Here is a 17,511-nt window from a genome sequence, read left to right on the forward strand (position 1 = left end):
AATATGATATAAAATAGAAAAGATGTGAAATCTCCGTATTTGAGAGGCTGAAAACAACATTTTCTGACAAATTTGTGTTTAAAATATGACTTTTCTATTCATTATTGATCATCATACATTACAATTCTACCCACAATGCATTTAAGCCATATTGTGAAGTCCACATTGTCCTCTCTGCCTTTTAAAATTGCCCCCGTGTACTTATCACCACTTCTATTGGCACCTTTTTAAAGACTTTGGATATTATCCACAAGACGTCACAAGCAATTATTCTGTTACCAAAGAAGTAGGCAATGCTTAGTTAGTTATTAAGCTACAACACTGTGTAACACCTACAGTACCTCACAATTATGAGAGGGGATCAACAGAGAAATGTCATGTTTTATCAGTTAAAAACCAAAAGATATTTAATTTAATATGATATAAAACAGAAAAATAGGTAATATCCATATTTGAGAGGCTGAAAACAACATGTTCTGACATTTTTGTATTCATTATTGATCAGCATACATTACGATTCTACCCACACACATCCCTCCTTCTATCCTGGTGATGTCCATATTGTCCTCATCATGGCCTTTTTAAATTGCCCTCCATCACCACTGCTATTGGCACCTTTTTAAAAGACTCTGGATGTGATCCACAAGATGTCACAAGCAGTTATTCTGTTCCCGTTTAAAAGGGACATCATCATTCAATATCACAAGGAAACAGCCTGTGTGAAATCACTTTGCATTGATTTTTACACTGGGGGGGCGGAACAACAAGCTGTCAACATGACATGTTATCACCTCATCATCAGCTGAGAGTCACACATCCAGCAGGCATTAGCATTTATAAGACTTTCTTCCCCTCATATTACTGAGTCATTCAAGCCATTGTTGATATACACATTTAAAAGAAATAGCAGCTTTTAAGTCTGTGGATTGATATTTATTTTTGAAGGTTTGTCCATTGTTTGCTATTATAGGTCTGCTGTGTTTAGCCCCGTGTTATAATCTGTCAAATGTCTCTGTTGAACGGTGGATGTTATAAAAACCATATGTTGTTCAGGGTAATGACAACTTTTCAAAAAATTAAAAATATGCCTCTGATGTGAAACCAAATAATTTGTACAGACAGATCTAGAATTATCCCTTCATCGTTCACGCCTCTGCCAACCAGTGTTCAAAAGTATCACCAATTTTAACACTTTTTTAATCAACAATTTATAGACAATTATAGTTTGAAATCTTGAGTTATGGCCACGTACAGCGACCTTAATCTCCAGGTGTTACTCAGGTAAGGACAGATAGACAACCCAAATAAAAACCGAGCTTATTACGACACTTTTCAATTTGATGGTGTGTAAGTTCTACGTTAAAAATAGCATTGAAAAGGCATCTGTTGTGTCCTTAATGCAAACAAACGACACAGAATAAAGAGACTTTCGAGACAGTTATAAGGTACCACCACGCTTAAACTTACTATACAACGTTTAAACATGATTTAAGGAACCATTTGTGTCTCGATGTATTCATATTTAGATTTTCTACACCTGATTTAACTCGATCTATAGTCAAACTGAATGACTTTATGAAATTGCTCAATAGTTTGGACTGTAATACGAACATTTCCATGTGATAAAATATGGCCTTCTTCCTTTTAAGTCCATTATTTGGGTTGTAGACTTGCTGAGTCTTCTTCTAAAACCGTGCGTTAGCTGCTAGGTCACACCATCTTCAGAAGCATGTCGTAAATACGGAGCTCTTCAGACTGAGAGGCGTTTTTTACAAACCACATTTTCAGTAGAAAAGCAGCTGGTGATTATTCATCCACATGGGTTCAGAAAGCTGAAGGGAACGGGAACTCATATGGAATAATTCAGTATAATAAACTACTCGCTGACCTTATTCCCACGATATCCAGTGCACATTCAGGAGCCTGAATTCATTTAATGATCTTTTATACTTTATGATCCCTTTTCATTCAGTCTGTAAACCTGGGCTGGAATATGTTCATTTAAGGATTTCATGGGGTGAAATAGTTAAGGGCTGGAAAGATCGTTGCCCAGTCAAATGTCTGGACAACTGTTATATGGATTGATACAGATATCCATGATATGAAACCCTTTCACTTTGTTATTACTATAAGCCCTTAACTCTTAGGTTAAGGGCTTATAGTAAGTAGCTCTTAAAATCGTATTAAAATCTCTTAAAATCAGTGGGTAAGTGCGTTGATTTTTGGATGAGAAGAGCACTGGTTCAATCCCCACTTTAGTCAGCATGTCTTTGTGTCCCTGGGCAAGACACTTTACCCAAAATTGCCTGTACTGTATGTAAGTCGCTTTGGATAAGTGTCTCACAAGTGACATGTAATGCAACTCTTTCTAATCTAGTACCATCGGCAGGTCAATTTATACATGTGTCTAGTTACAACAAAAACTACAAAAACTGCTGACATTCCCAATAAAAACCTCCCAAACATCACCTGGTCAATACGAGCATACGTCATAGCGTGTTAGCATGAAGACGTTCATCTCAAAATGCTGCTGTGTTTAAAATAACCTTCTACACTTATTTGAAATGACACAGAATACTCTGCTGTGAATAAAATGCGGTTGAACAAGGTTTCCTAACATCAAAAGAAAACTCAGAAAATGGACATCTATCTCACAATCTGTCTGTGTTTTATTTTAGAGCGTCACGATCTCTCTGTTTTTCAGTTTTATTTTGAAAGGTGTTCACCCCCTGTTTTTTTATCATTACTCGGCCAGTTCATAATGTTCTGTATTTGTATCTAATTGACTTCATTTCATCTTTGTTCGTTGTCTGAATTGTACATTTGTAAAGCGAATTTGAGCACTTGCTGTAGACTCTCTATTATATACGTGGAGGTTGTGGGCGCAAAAACTGTAAGGACGACTTTACGTACACTTTCTATTTTGATTTGTAAGTGCAGCAGTCTGAATGCAAAAGATCTGGAGTGACATGTAGATGAGAGGGTTAATAAATACACCGTCACATTGTCCTGTAACACCTGAGCCGCTCAGCTATTATTGTCACCCACCCACTCACACACACACCCACCCACCCAGGGAGACTTATCCTAACCTTAACCATAACCAACACATGCCTAACCCTAACCCTAACCCTAATCAAGTCTTCACCCTAAAATTAATGATTGCCCTTATGGGGACCTCCATTTTGTCCCCATAAGGGAAGCCAGTCCCCACACGTGACTATGTAAACAGATATCGGTCCCCACAAGGATGGTAATGCTAGGACACACACACACACACACACACACACACACACACACACACACACACACACACACACACACACACACACACACACACACACACACACACACACACACACACACACACACACACACACACACACACACACACACACACACACACACACACACACACACACACACACACACACACACACACACACACACACACACACACACACACACACACACACACACACACACACACACACACACACACACACACACACACACACACACACACACACACACACACACACACACACACACACACACACCATAAATCTGCAGCCACGGGCAGATGGTGTGTTTTCTTTTTAACAGATATTAAGATAGAACACAAATAACGAGGAAACATTTTGGGGAAGCCGTTTAAATGATCTGTTGATATTTCTATCGTGTCTCACATTCGGTAAATGGTGGAAACATATCTTAAAATGTGACACAGCAGTGTTGGCACCGTGATAAATCTCGAGAATAAAACATATCAATCTGTAGATAAATGCAGGAGGCATATTGCCATTGATATGTGGTGTATTCATTATGTTTTATCATGGTTTCACAGCTGATATCATCACCATGGAATAAAACACAAGGTACAGTGACACAATATCAAATATTCCCTATGTTGCTGTTCCTGTCGTGTGTTATATAGGTTTCTGTGCATGTAAATGGTCTGCAAAGGCTACAATTCCTGTGTTTCTCTCCCACACCCCCCTAGACTTCATTTTCACTCAGTGTTCCTGAGGCTCCACTTGCTTGACCTTTGACCTCATGAGTTTGTAAAACGCCTTGCCCCATGCGGTCTCATTTCCAGTGTTTTTGTGATGCTCCAGCAGCAGGACAGGCTGCATCAGGGTTCATACACTTTTCACCAATGATTTTCAATGACTTCTCCATGACCGTTACCTAATTTTCCATGACCAAACAAATTACTCTTCTCAGCGGTACCACTGAAACATTTTTATTTTAACATGGTAAGCTGGCAAATAAGGTCTGCATATGAAACATGTTGTGCCTATCTAAAACAAATCAAATAGTAGGCTTACTAGCTTCTACAGGCTAAAGCCACTGTAGACTAGAGGGCGTGATTGTAAAAGTTAGGGCTGTGCGATTATGGCAAAAATCATAATCACGATTATTTGGGTCAATAATTGATATTGCGATTATTCAATACGATTATTCATTGACTTTGAAAACATCCATTTATTGAACTTTAAAACAAATACAAATAATAATTTGAACAGTATCTTTTTAACTGTTGATTACCCTGAACGTATAATTCAACTGAAAAACCAATACAAAAATAAATAAAATAAATGATACATTTAAATAAATAATATCAAAATAATAAATACCAATAAACAAGATCAACAAATATTTTGGAGCGCACTTCCACAAGCTACTAAACATATATAAATATGATAAATACAAATAAATGAGACTAAAATTAATTAGATCAAATATGTTGCAGTGCACTGTCACAACCAGCAAAATACCTCGTCAGTTAAATGCCATTTTACGTTTCATTACTATATGATACAGTATTTATTATTATTATAGTATTACTATTTTGGCGATTAGATAACATATAAATTATATTTGATGCAACTTTGGTTACATTTCCATGACTTTTCCAAAACTTTGGGAAAAATATTGTTTTCCATAACTTGTCCAGGGCCTGGAATTAGCATTTTGACTTTCCATGACTTTTCCAGGTTTTTAATGACCGTAGGAACCCTGCCGCATATATCTGCTGCTGTTTCACCAACACACCCCACTGTCAGCTGAATACTAATTAACAGTGGAGCAGCTCGCTTTAATTGAATAGTTACATTTGCAAGATAAACACATATTTTTTAATGAAACGATATGCATTTCAGCAGTGCAAAGTTACACTCAAGAATGTTTTAAAAGGTCAGATCTGAACTAAAAAGTGAAGTCTGAATCTCAATCTCAGAAAAACTTTAATTACTTCGACTCAAATTCCCCCCACACACCACTTCCTGATGCGTGACTGCACAGCAGAATCAAAGCAAATATGGAGTTAACGCGGGGACAAGAGCAATTAAAACAAACACACATCGATAATAAGCCGCCCTCTCAGTGCTTGTGTGCTTCAGCTTGAATTCATGTGAGAACGAGTGCCTTAGTTGTATTTTAAGCACACATATACCCACAACAACATATATATTCTCCTTAATAAATGCACCGTTTAGGTATAAATGGGTTGAAGAGGTGTTGGAGCAGGGAGCTTTTGCAGTGGCTGGAAGCACTCACTTATTTTGAGGATCATGTAATTGACCCCAATTTCCTGGCAATAACTGCAGTCGTGTGGATAAACAGTCATTAAAACAGTTCCAGCTGTAATTACACAATGACCGACTGGCTTCCTTAACAGATTCAGACTGTTTAAAGTAGCAGCTGCTCAACACTACCGAGAGGGAGAGTGTGAGACTAACAGGAAACTCAATTAAAAGAGAGGAGGGATACATGTCATTAGCACTCCTATTGGTCAAGTGTTCTTCATTAATAACAGAGGAAGCACCTAATTGGGAGCCATGATGAGAGCTGTTTTGATTGTCTAAATGATAGGAGAGGAGCTTCAAGGCGTCCTTTATTATCTCCTTTATCTTAGGATACACTGGACCATACTCTACCAAAGGAAAGGAGATAATGCTGATCCACAATTCCTTAAAGTGGACCTATCATGCTATATTTGAATAATATAGTGTAGGACCATACCTATATAAGGCATATTTATACTTTGTTTTTTTCAAAATACCAAACAGATCATGCATTTTAGCCATGCCTCATTTTGCTCAATTTGACCATTTCTAGCTCTGTTTGTGTAAGGGTTGATTCTGTGAGAACAGCACCATCTACAGGCCTGGCATATGTACTACAGCGTCTCCAGCGCTTTCGAACGGCAATGGCCGTGGCTGTCTCCTCCTGATTGGTGGAGTTGGCCCAATAGCCGTAGCGCCACCGTCCTGACGTCAGGACAGTGTTCAAATCTGGATCAGTTTTTATCAGATCCGTTGCAGCCCCTTTTTTAGAGATTTGGGTATGGAGGAAAATAGAGAGGGTTGTGTTTTCTGACACTTGGTGAGTTCCCTGGAACACCGGGGACACATATTCATGTAGAAAAGATGTACAAAAATGCACTTTTGCATGATAGGTCCCCTTTAAATGACGCACCATTCGGCCAATACTGACCCACAAACGCAGATCAGTTCAGTTACGAAGCATTTAAAGCATTCTTATATCTTATGCCATAACTTGCTAAAGTGCTTTTATCGTTTTCTAACCTTTCAATAATATGTTAAACTAAAAGGAGAACTATGAACATTGTGCTAATTACGGCAAAATTATCAAATAATGTTTTGGGTTTTTACTGAGTTGAGTGGTGTTTCTTGTTTGAAAGTGATATGCACAGTTGCAGATGTGCCGATCTACCTACCATAGCATAATGTATTCAAATAACTTCATACCGTCATGTTTATTGGGATTCATGTCAATTTATACGAGCGGACAGGAGGGAGCAACCATTTCCTTTCCCTTTCGTTATTTATTTCATTCAAAACTGGTAATAACGTTTTTTTGTGTCCACGTTTAGTAGGGTCTAGAGGTGTTTTTTGTCCCTCTACGGAAAATTGTAGTTTTCCCACTCATAACATCCTGTGTCTCCTCATAATGTTTCCTAGTGTCTTTTCCTAAGTCCTCATGAACTCTCCTTCACATCTTTCCCTAACTCCATCATATTTTTCACTGAGGTTAATCAGAATCAGAATCAGGATTATTGCCAGGTCCGTTTACACATACAAGGGATTTGCTTTGGTATCTGGTGGTGTGAACCAGCGTTTCCGCCAGGGGGGCGTCTTGCTGTCATTTGACGCCATTATTCAGCTCGGAGCGCCCTGAACTCGAGTCGAGGGCGTCCAAAAAAATGTATAATTCGAGAAAAGATCGAGAGTTTTTATCGCTTGAAATGACGAAAGGGAAAAAGGACCTCCCTCTGTTGGGGGGGCAAAAGAGTCTGGTGGGATTCTTTTTGGAGTATTGAAGATCGTTTCCTCGACATCGGCGGTGCCTGCCACAAGACAACACGGAACGTGCGTGATTTGGACGCGATGAGCGGGGGGGGGGGGTGCTAGTGGAGCACACGCGTGAACTGCGAGCGCCGGAGCCTCGCAGCGGCGAAACTGAGGCTCCGTGGTAAACTGTGGTAAGATGAAGAACCGTTTGAGAGCCGAAGAGCCGAGCCAAATGATCCGGCTCACTAAAAAGAGCCGGAATTCCCATCACTAACGTAAAGAGATAGTATCTATAAGGGACGGCTCAATTCAAAATTCAAGTCACGTGACACGACGTGACGTCACACAAAAACACTTAGGACAATGAGTATGGCAAACTACAGTATTATATTTGAAAGTGGAGGGCTGTGCAGACATGTGTGCAGACATCACAGTATTTAGAATGAAAAGACAGAACAAGTTGTTGGTCACATGATGACATTAATATAATGCATAAGGGAAAATGGTTCGGAACGATTCGACTGCAGCCTGCCCTGGGTTTAAGGTTAGAAACCTAAATACTAAAGATGGAAGCTGCTGAAACACTTCTGTGTCTTTGTGTGAAACTAAGCCTTGAGACCACATGAGACCCTTAAACTCACTCCTGAATGTCACACTAATGAAATGAGTTAGATGGCTCTTTAGGACGGAGGAGGTTTCATTGCAGGTTTTACTGAAGCTGTTAGGAATAATCCTCCCACAGCCGGAGGAACCATTCCTCCAGTGAGACATTTCAAATAATAATAAAACATTTGACTTGTTAGAAGTGGGTAGGGGGCTTTATCGTATTATAAGTGGATAATAATATCATCCTGAGAGATCAGACACTGTCGCCTACTTCTCTTGGATAACTGGACTTAAACTCCCACTGTACATTTATATTCAATCTAATATGTAATAATGCATTCCTTGTTACTGTACATTTGTATTTCCACATGTATATTTTTTACTTCCACTGTTTTGTCAGTTGTATTGTGTTGCACTGTTGGAGGAGCCTGTGACCTCAGATTTTAATTGATATATCTAAACTGTAGCTATGAACACATGACAATACAAGCATTGAAACTTGAATCTTGAACTTAGCTCTTGACTTGATCACTTAGCATCGACTGGTGCCCACCATCCTCATCTCTCGCAGGTGTAATTACGATAAAAGCTCCACCCTCCCCCACCCATCTCTTTTGTCTCCGAGGTCCCTCTCTCATCTTCTCACCCCCGTCTCACCCCCCTCTCTAACGACTGATGTCACTTAGCTGACACAGCAAAAAAAAGCACACAGAAATAATCGCCGCCAATCAAGTCCTCCGGGACATTGAGAAAAAAGAAACGGAGAGCGATGAAGATGGAGAGCGAAGAGCCGGCCTTCAGCCAAGAGACACATCATCATCATCGAGGGAACAGAAACTTTATCCGTACAACCCCTCGCACACACACACTCACACTTATGTATAAGGGAGGGGTCAGTGAGTGTATGAGACGTTACGTCAGGCAGTGTCCCAAACCTGGCACAACACCAGTGGAGACGACACTGACCTTAAGAAACCACTTATGAGAACTTAGGAAATCATATTGGATCAGCCTGGAATAACAGACAGGAGAGCACAGGGTGTGTCATTCAGCTGAACAAACATTAGTGGGCGCTATAACCTGCCTAAAAGGTGTTTACATGAGGTGGGGGGAGAATGGTGATAAGGCTAGCTCTGATAAAGGAGTACTGAAATGAGTCAGCATTTCTGCACTTCCTGTTCCCTCGTCTAAAAGTTCATGTGTTTTGGTTTGTTTCCTGAAAAGACAAGGTCTGTGGTCAACACAAGCTGAAAAGATTTTAACGTTTTGTTCTACGACATTAAATACGTCCGTAAATACTTGACTGGTGAGTTTAAAACGGCGGTTGCTAACAACGGTCTTAATGAGACAACTAAACGTCATCACGCCCAACATTAGCCTCCTTTAGCTTAGCGGTGGGGACGTGAAGTCATGTGACCGTGCTGTAGTTCCTTTATAGCCCAATATTAGCCACCTTTAGCTTAGCGGTGGTGACGTGAAGTCATGTGACAGTGCTGTAGTTCCTTTATAGCCCAACATTAGCCACCTTTAGCTTAGCGGTGGGGACGTGAAGTCATGTGACCGTGCTGTAGTTCCTTTATAGCCCAACATTAGCCACCTTTAGCTTAGCGGTGGGGACGTGAAGTCATGTGACCGTGCTGTAGTTCCTTTATAGCCCAACATTAGCCACCTTTAGCTTAGCGGTGGGGACGTGAAGTCATGTGACCGTGCTGTAGTTCCTTTATAGCCCAATATTAGCCACCTTTAGCTTAGCGGTGGTGATCTGAAGTCATGTGACCGTGCTGTAGTTCCTTTATAGCCCAATATTAGCCACCTTTAGCTTAGCGGTGGTGACGTGAAGTCATGTGACCGTGCTGTAGTTCCTTATAGCCCAATATTAGCCACCTTTAGCTTAGCGGTGGTGACGTGAAGTCATGTGACCATGCTGTAGTTCCTTTATAGCCCAACATTAGCCACCTTTAGCTTAGCGGTGGGGACGTGAAGTCATGTGACCATGCTGTAGTTCCTTTATAGCCCAACATTAGCCACCTTTAGCTTAGCGGTGGTGACGTGAAGTCATGTGACCGTGCTGTAGTTCCTTTATAGCCCAATATTAGCCACCTTAGCTTAGCGGTGGTGATCTGAAGTCATGTGACCGTGCTGTAGTTCCTTTATAGCCCAATATTAGCCACCTTTAGCTTAGCGGTGGTGACGTGAAGTCATGTGACCGTGCTGTAGTTCCTTTATAGCCCAATATTAGCCACCTTTAGCTTAGCGGTGGTGACGTGAAGTCATGTGACCATGCTGTAGTTCCTTTATAGCCCAACATTAGCCACCTTTAGCTTAGCGGTGGGGACGTGAAGTCATGTGACCGTGCTGTAGTTCCTTTATAGCCCAACATTAGCCACCTTTAGCTTAGCGGTGGGGACGTGAAGTCATGTGACCGTGCTGTAGTTCCTTTATAGCCCAACATTAGCCACCTTTAGGTTAGCGGTGGTGATCTGAAGTCATGTGACCGTGCTGTAGTTCCTTTATAGCCCAATATTAGCCACCTTTAGCTTAGCGGTGGTGACGTGAAGTCATGTGACCGTGCTGTAGTTCCTTTATAGCCCAATATTAGCCACCTTTAGCTTAGCGGTGGTGACGTGAAGTCATGTGACCATGCTGTAGTTCCTTTATAGCCCAACATTAGCCACCTTTAGCTTAGCGGTGGGGACGTGAAGTCATGTGACCATGCTGTAGTTCCTTTATAGCCCAACATTAGCCACCTTTAGCTTAGCGGTGGTGACGTGAAGTCATGTGACCGTGCTGTAGTTCCTTTATAGCCCAATATTAGCCACCTTTAGCTTAGCGGTGGTGATCTGAAGTCATGTGACCGTGCTGTAGTTCCTTTATAGCCCAATATTAGCCACCTTTAGCTTAGCGGTGGTGACGTGAAGTCATGTGACCGTGCTGTAGTTCCTTTATAGCCCAATATTAGCCACCTTTAGCTTAGCGGTGGTGACGTGAAGTCATGTGACCATGCTGTAGTTCCTTTATAGCCCAACATTAGCCACCTTTAGCTTAGCGGTGGGGACGTGAAGTCATGTGACCGTGCTGTAGTTCCTTTATAGCCCAACATTAGCCACCTTTAGCTTAGCGGTGGGGACGTGAAGTCATGTGACCGTGCTGTAGTTCCTTTATAGCCCAACATTAGCCACCTTTAGGTTAGCGGTGGTGATGTGAAGTCATGTGACCGTGCTGTAGTTCCTTTATAGGCCAACATTAGCCCAAGATTTTATGTTTGCACAACTATAATGACCTAAATGAACCAGCCTAACTGTGTGACAATATGATCATCACTGCCAGGTAATCACATCATGTCACCCTCCATCATTAACACGTAATGAGGCTCTATTTTCTCTCATAAATTCAGACGCAGTTGATGATCCATCTGGATTTTTACACACTCCAATCTGTCAAATCATGCTGACTCATATTCGGACAAAGGACAGGGTCACAGAGGACCAGTGGTGGGAAGTACATTTACTCAAGTACTGTATTTAAGTAACATTTTGAGATACTTGTACTTGAGTATTTCCATGTTATGCTACTTAGTACTTCTACTCCACTACAGTTCAGAGGTACACGGTGTACTTGTACTCCACTACATGTATTTAATACCTTTAGTTACTTCACAGATGTGGATGAATGATGTGAAATATAATCAAGTGTTAAATCAGACTTTAGTTCCACCTGGAGTAAATCCACAAGCTACCCTGCAGTATACAAAGTCATTCAAACTAGCTGCTCCTTTACCAGCTTTGAGAACACTTTCATGATCAATCATTATAAAACATATCATATATATTATTCTGAAATGGACCAATCTGCACAACGACTACTTTTACTGTCGCTACTTTCACTATATTTTGATGATAATACTTTTCTACTTTCACTTGAGGAACATTTTGAATGCAGGACTTTTACTGTAACAGAGTATTCCTACACTCTGGTACTTCTACTTTTACTCAAGTACAAGATCTGAGTACTTCTACTTTTACTCAAGTACAAGATCTGAGTACTTCTACTTTTACTCAAGTACACGATCTGAGTACTTCTCCCTCCTCTGCAGAGGACAGCATTTTATTTGTTTTTGGAGTTAATGGTTCAGCTGGTCATTATTCCACAGATCATCAGAGCCGCTGTAATTTGGACGTCACATGGCACCGAGCTGGTGAAAGTTTCTGATTCGCTGCCAGTTGTTGATTGAAGGTCATTCTGCTCTCCACTCACACCCTCATTGGGAAGTTGTGTCCTGAATCCTGGCCAGTGACCCTGTGCTACTGTGTGTGTGTGTGTGTGTGTGTGTGTGTGTGTGTGTGTGTGTGTGTGTGTGTGTGTGTGTGTGTGTGTGTGTGTGTGTGTGTGTGTGTGTGTGTGTGTGTGTGTGTGGTTGTTCATACGTGTTTATACCAGTACAAGTAGCATCAGCATCAGGACACACAGCCCCCCCGAGGATCTGCTCACAGCTGCAGCCTCTACTGATAAAGCTGTAGCCAACACACACACACACACGCACACACACACACACACACACACACACACACACATGCAAACACACTTAACTGAAGGAAAACCCTCACACTCACAGATGCCCGGGACAGATGCACACTCACACACACGATCAACAATCAGAAAAAAATCATCCAGCGTGACTTTGATCTCACAAACACAGACTCCAAATTACATACCTTCACTCTCCTGTTTTATTATGTGCAAACACACACACCCACACCCACACACCCACACGCACACACACCCACACGCACCCACACACACACACCCACACGCACCCACACACACACACACCACACTTAACAAGCAGACATCTTTTCCGCTACATCATAATTTCAATCCCTCCCCTGCTCGGCACAACAGCACATTGAAGGGAAAGAGAAATATTTCTGCTAAATTAGTTATGCTAATTACAGAGCGGTACTCAGGAGGGGGGGGGGGGGGGGGGGGTCGCTAAATGGCTTTTAATTCCTTTTGCCTGGAAAGAGACGTGGGAGAGAGCCAGACACAGAGCGAGATGAAAACATAAAAAAACAACACAAACAACTGGTTTGAAATGTTCCCAGTGACACAGCAACAATGAGCCGACAGAATTAGCCGCTCAGGGGAGGAGGAAAGGAGGCCCAAAGCGTGGCGAGCGGCCAGAAAACAAGCCGCCTTATCAGCTCCGGGGGTCCCCAGACCCACAGGGGGCAGAGAGAGGAAAAGTTTTAGTAACTTTGAGTTCTCTGCCAGCGGTCACGCAGCGATAAGGAGGCGCAGAGAAACACTGCTGGACACAAAGTTAGTCACCATGTGTATCACTCTTATTATAAAGCAAACACTGCAGACTGATACTGACAGCGCCCTCTTGTGGCCTTTGGAAGTAGTGCATATTAACATTTGTACGATTTAAAATGACCACGAACAGCAGGGGTGTCAAACTCAATTTCATCACGGGCCACATCAGCATTATGGTTGCACTCAAAGGGCCGGTTGTAACTTTAAGACTATATCATTAATTAATATAACTTCATAATTAACTACGTCTGAAAGCAGAAGTCTAGAGCAAATAATTGCAAGTCTCTTCAGTAAGAATGTCACAATATGATTTTAAAAGAAAAGCCACATTCTGGAAAAACATTGATTGTGACATTTTGAAAAAGAGAAGTGACATTTTGAAAAAAAAATCTATTTATGAGGAAAAGGCTAATTCTAAGACAAAAGGCATATTTGGACAAAAAAAGTCAAATTCTGAGAAAAAGTCAAATTTGAGATGCATTGTGGGACATGTAGTTTATGGGCAACGTGCTTCTCTAAAGTAGCATGTAACCGTATAATAAACATATTATATTCTTTGCAAGCTCTTGTGGGGACACATAAAATGAAGTCGCGGGCCGGATTTGGCCCCCGGGCCTTGAGTTTGACACCCCTGACATACAGCAACTTTATGCAACTTCTGTAGTGTAATCATATTTACAGATTATGATAAACCCCATGAGATGCACCATTTTGTTTTCAAGGGGGTCCCGATATTCGTTCAACAATAAACTAAATCCAAAAAGAGCCAGACAAAAGTCAGTCTTCATATTCCATTTGAACACTTGAGATAGACAGGGGGTCTTCATTGTCTATCTTCAGTTGTTTTCCTATTCTAAGGCAGGCACCAGTAGGCATATTTAGCTTATTGGTCTTTCCAGCGTGTTGGCTTTTGTCTTAAGAAGTCTCCATAACTCTTGTCATTACCCAGGATCCACAAGGTGCATTTTTAATCCATAATTAATACGATGTCTCCAGTTATGAAGATTATCTTAATGCGATTCCATTGCTGTCTTTCTTGCAAAAGTGGTAGATATTCTTTGATCCATCTGGTCCAAAACAAATTTGCTATGTACTGCACTTGTCAGGAGGCGTGAGCAGAGAAACACTGCTGTACACAAAGTTAGTTACCATGTGTATCACTCATTATGAAGCAAACACTGTTACTGACAGCGCCCTCTTGTGGCTCTTGTTGAAAGTAGTGCATTGTATTTGTACGAATGTAAAATGAGACATGATCACGTACAGCAACTTCATGCAACTTCTGGAGCGTACTCATATTTACAGACATGTATTTATTAGAATAAACCCCATGAGATGCACCATCTCGTTTACAAGGGGGTCCCGATATATGTTCATATTATATATACAAAGTGTCTATACTGGTCTGCTATGTATTCCAATGTATACTACTGCCTATAGTGTCTATAATAGACACTATATTATCCTGTATATATTTGGGGAATATCCAAATATATGGAAATACAGAGGAAATCATTCTATTGGTCATATTTTTCAGATGGTTTCAGAGAGGCGTTAACACAGAATGCAACTATAAATGAAATTGACTTACATCATCCAACAAAATATTCAGAAGCACAACAACCTAAACAACCCCGTTGTGCAGAGAATCAATATTTCAGAGAGACAACTACACTGTTTTCTCGGATGTACAGTACACTGTCTGTTGCTGTATCTTGATTGACTAAAAGCTAAAAATATGTACATCAAATTTGCTGAAGAGGAGATATAACGGACTACAAAATCAGTCATTAAAGTGATGAAGGGTGTTTTAACAGTTTCTCTGCTCCTTAACAAATCAAAAAGTAGCACTTGTCATATTTTAAATGTGTTTCCCAGCCAGTGGGGGAGTTTCATCAAGGCAGGCATGTCTTTAAAAGAAAAGTTATTCGATTTTGGGACAAGATGTCTGTGACGCCGTCTCCGCCTCACACAGAAAATATAGAATAAGTCATAAAAACGACAAACACACGGCACGCTGTCCTCAGGTTATGTTGCTGTGAACACGGCCGCAGGGAGGCTTTGTAAATCAGGATCATTGTGAGTGTCCCAGGAATACAAACACCACCCTGATGCACACACACACACACACACACACATAGTCAATTTAAATCTCCAGCATCTACTTGAGCATGGCGTTCAGGCGGGGCACACAAAACAAACACACACAGTTTTATTGTCACTCCCTCTCCAATATGGGGCTATAGGCAGGGGCCAGTTTTATGTCCTTAATTAGTACACCTTCTATCCAGCTGGCTCACAACCAGCTCCACACACACACATAAACAATGGAGTGTTTAGTGGGGAATATGTTCGCCTGTGTATGAACCCCAGGGTGTTGGCTATAGGCCTTCATTATGAGGGATGGTTTGTACCTGAAATTGGGAGCAGAGGCCCACTCCAGAGCCAGGCAGGCCAGATCCACGGCGGCGTACACCAGCAGGAAGAAGATGGTCACAATACTGGCGATGGTGTTGAGCTTCCCTGAGAACAGCACCAGCTGGAAGAGAAGAGACAAAACAATGGAGGAGGAGAGGGGATTAACTTCAACAGTGACATATATATTATATATACCAACTATGTGCAATATGTGCAATATGTACCTGGCGGCTATATCTTCAGAACTGTTACAGGATGTGTATTTTGTAAAGTGTGTAATTTTTTTATCCTAAATATTTTTTTTACGCATGCTTCTTAGTTAAAGGTCCCCTATTATACTGTTTTTCATCAATATATTCCAGGTCTCAGATATATACAGAACCTGTCTCTGATTGGCTGAAACACCAAACAGATCATTGCAGCATTACCCATAATCCCCTCTGTTTCAGCCCTGTTTCCAAAGTGCTGATTCTCGGTCTGTTACTTTAGATGAAAATAAGGAGCCCCTCCCCACGCTCCTCTGAGAGAGATTTGGTTACAAAGAACACAATGGTTAGAGAAGTATAGTATGAGTCCCAAGCACAGAGAAACTGCCGGATGCTAACTTGCATACGTTGGGCATTTTGCACAATTAGCATGAATTCAGCGTTATGTGGACAATATCTAAAGAGAAATGGCTTGGCCGATTTGGACAATTCTGTAGCGGTTTTGGGGGTTATTGGAGATGCTGAGTCCATTTCTGACATTTACAGGATCAAACATGGCAGTTTTAACCATAAAATGCCAATATTTGTATTGGATTTTCATTCATTTTCGGTCGATTTTTGAAGATGTGGACCAAACGGATTGCTTATTTATTTGAAAAATAATTGTCCACAGTAGAGGTAATTATGTTCATCTTGTGCTCTCTATATCCAAAGGTCGTAACACTACTAATGGTAGTTAAAATCAGCCCACAGTGAGTACAGATATGGCCACTTAATTCCAAATCATTTTGTGGGTGAAGTATTTCTTTAACGCCTTTTCCAGCACACACATTATTTTCACCCCCAAAAACGTATTCATAAAATATGAAGTTAATCACATGATTTGCATGTCCATGAGCCCTTTGAGTGAAAATAAGGTGATTAATCATCTGATTTATAATAAACCAACAGGCTTACGTGGCAGGAGGCGGCACACGCTCATGTTTTTATTAATACACTAACATAGGGGAGTTTAGCACCAACATTAAGTTATAAACTAAACTCAACTATAATGTGTTTTGAGTTAACTAAAACGTTTTAATTACCTTGTGTTCAAGTCTCTAAGTTGCATACTGAACCGTGATTGGCTAACTGTCAGAATTCATTAGTATTCCTTTGTTTGTCTGATTCTTATCAAACTTTTTAAGGTGAAAATACAGGAAAATGTGTTGCAGATAAATATAAAAACAGTGTCTTGGTGTCGACTCTGCGGAGTGAGAGTTGAACATCCAAGGCAAATAAGATTAGAAAGGTCTTGTTTACTTATGTGGGATATATGGAGGCGTAAATATAACCTTTACACTGTTTCAAACTGTGAAAAGTGACTCATTAAGTCAAACTTTAAGTCATAAATCCCCAGATAATAGAGTCCATTGTGGCCCAAGGTAGAGACTAGAGAGGCTCTGCAGTGAGGGGGGGGGGGGAGGGGACACACACTGAGGTTAGATTTGACCAACACCATAGGGAGCAAATTAAATGGTTGCACATTTTCCCGGGGACCACAGGGGCTCCACAGGCCTCTGATGGACGCTAATGTTCAGGTTTAATTAAGATGGAATCTAGGCTGCAATCAGCTGCGTTAGCCAGGGCGCTACGTGACAAGGAGA

General features: G+C 41.0%; 1 protein-coding gene across 1 annotated transcript in view; it reads right to left on the reverse strand.

Annotated features, from left to right (window-relative positions):
- zgc:153039 (uncharacterized protein LOC767698 homolog) overlaps positions 1–17,511 on the reverse strand; it is an 88,567-nt gene that overhangs the window by 19,333 nt on the left and 51,723 nt on the right. Inside the window, 1 exon segment of the mRNA XM_034123780.1 lies at positions 15,656–15,780. Coding sequence (XP_033979671.1) covers positions 15,656–15,780 — 125 coding nt within the window.

The sequence above is a fragment of the Trematomus bernacchii genome, unplaced genomic scaffold, assembly GCF_902827165.1.
Source record: "Trematomus bernacchii unplaced genomic scaffold, fTreBer1.1, whole genome shotgun sequence".
In the NCBI taxonomy this organism is placed as follows: Eukaryota; Metazoa; Chordata; class Actinopteri; order Perciformes; family Nototheniidae; genus Trematomus; species Trematomus bernacchii.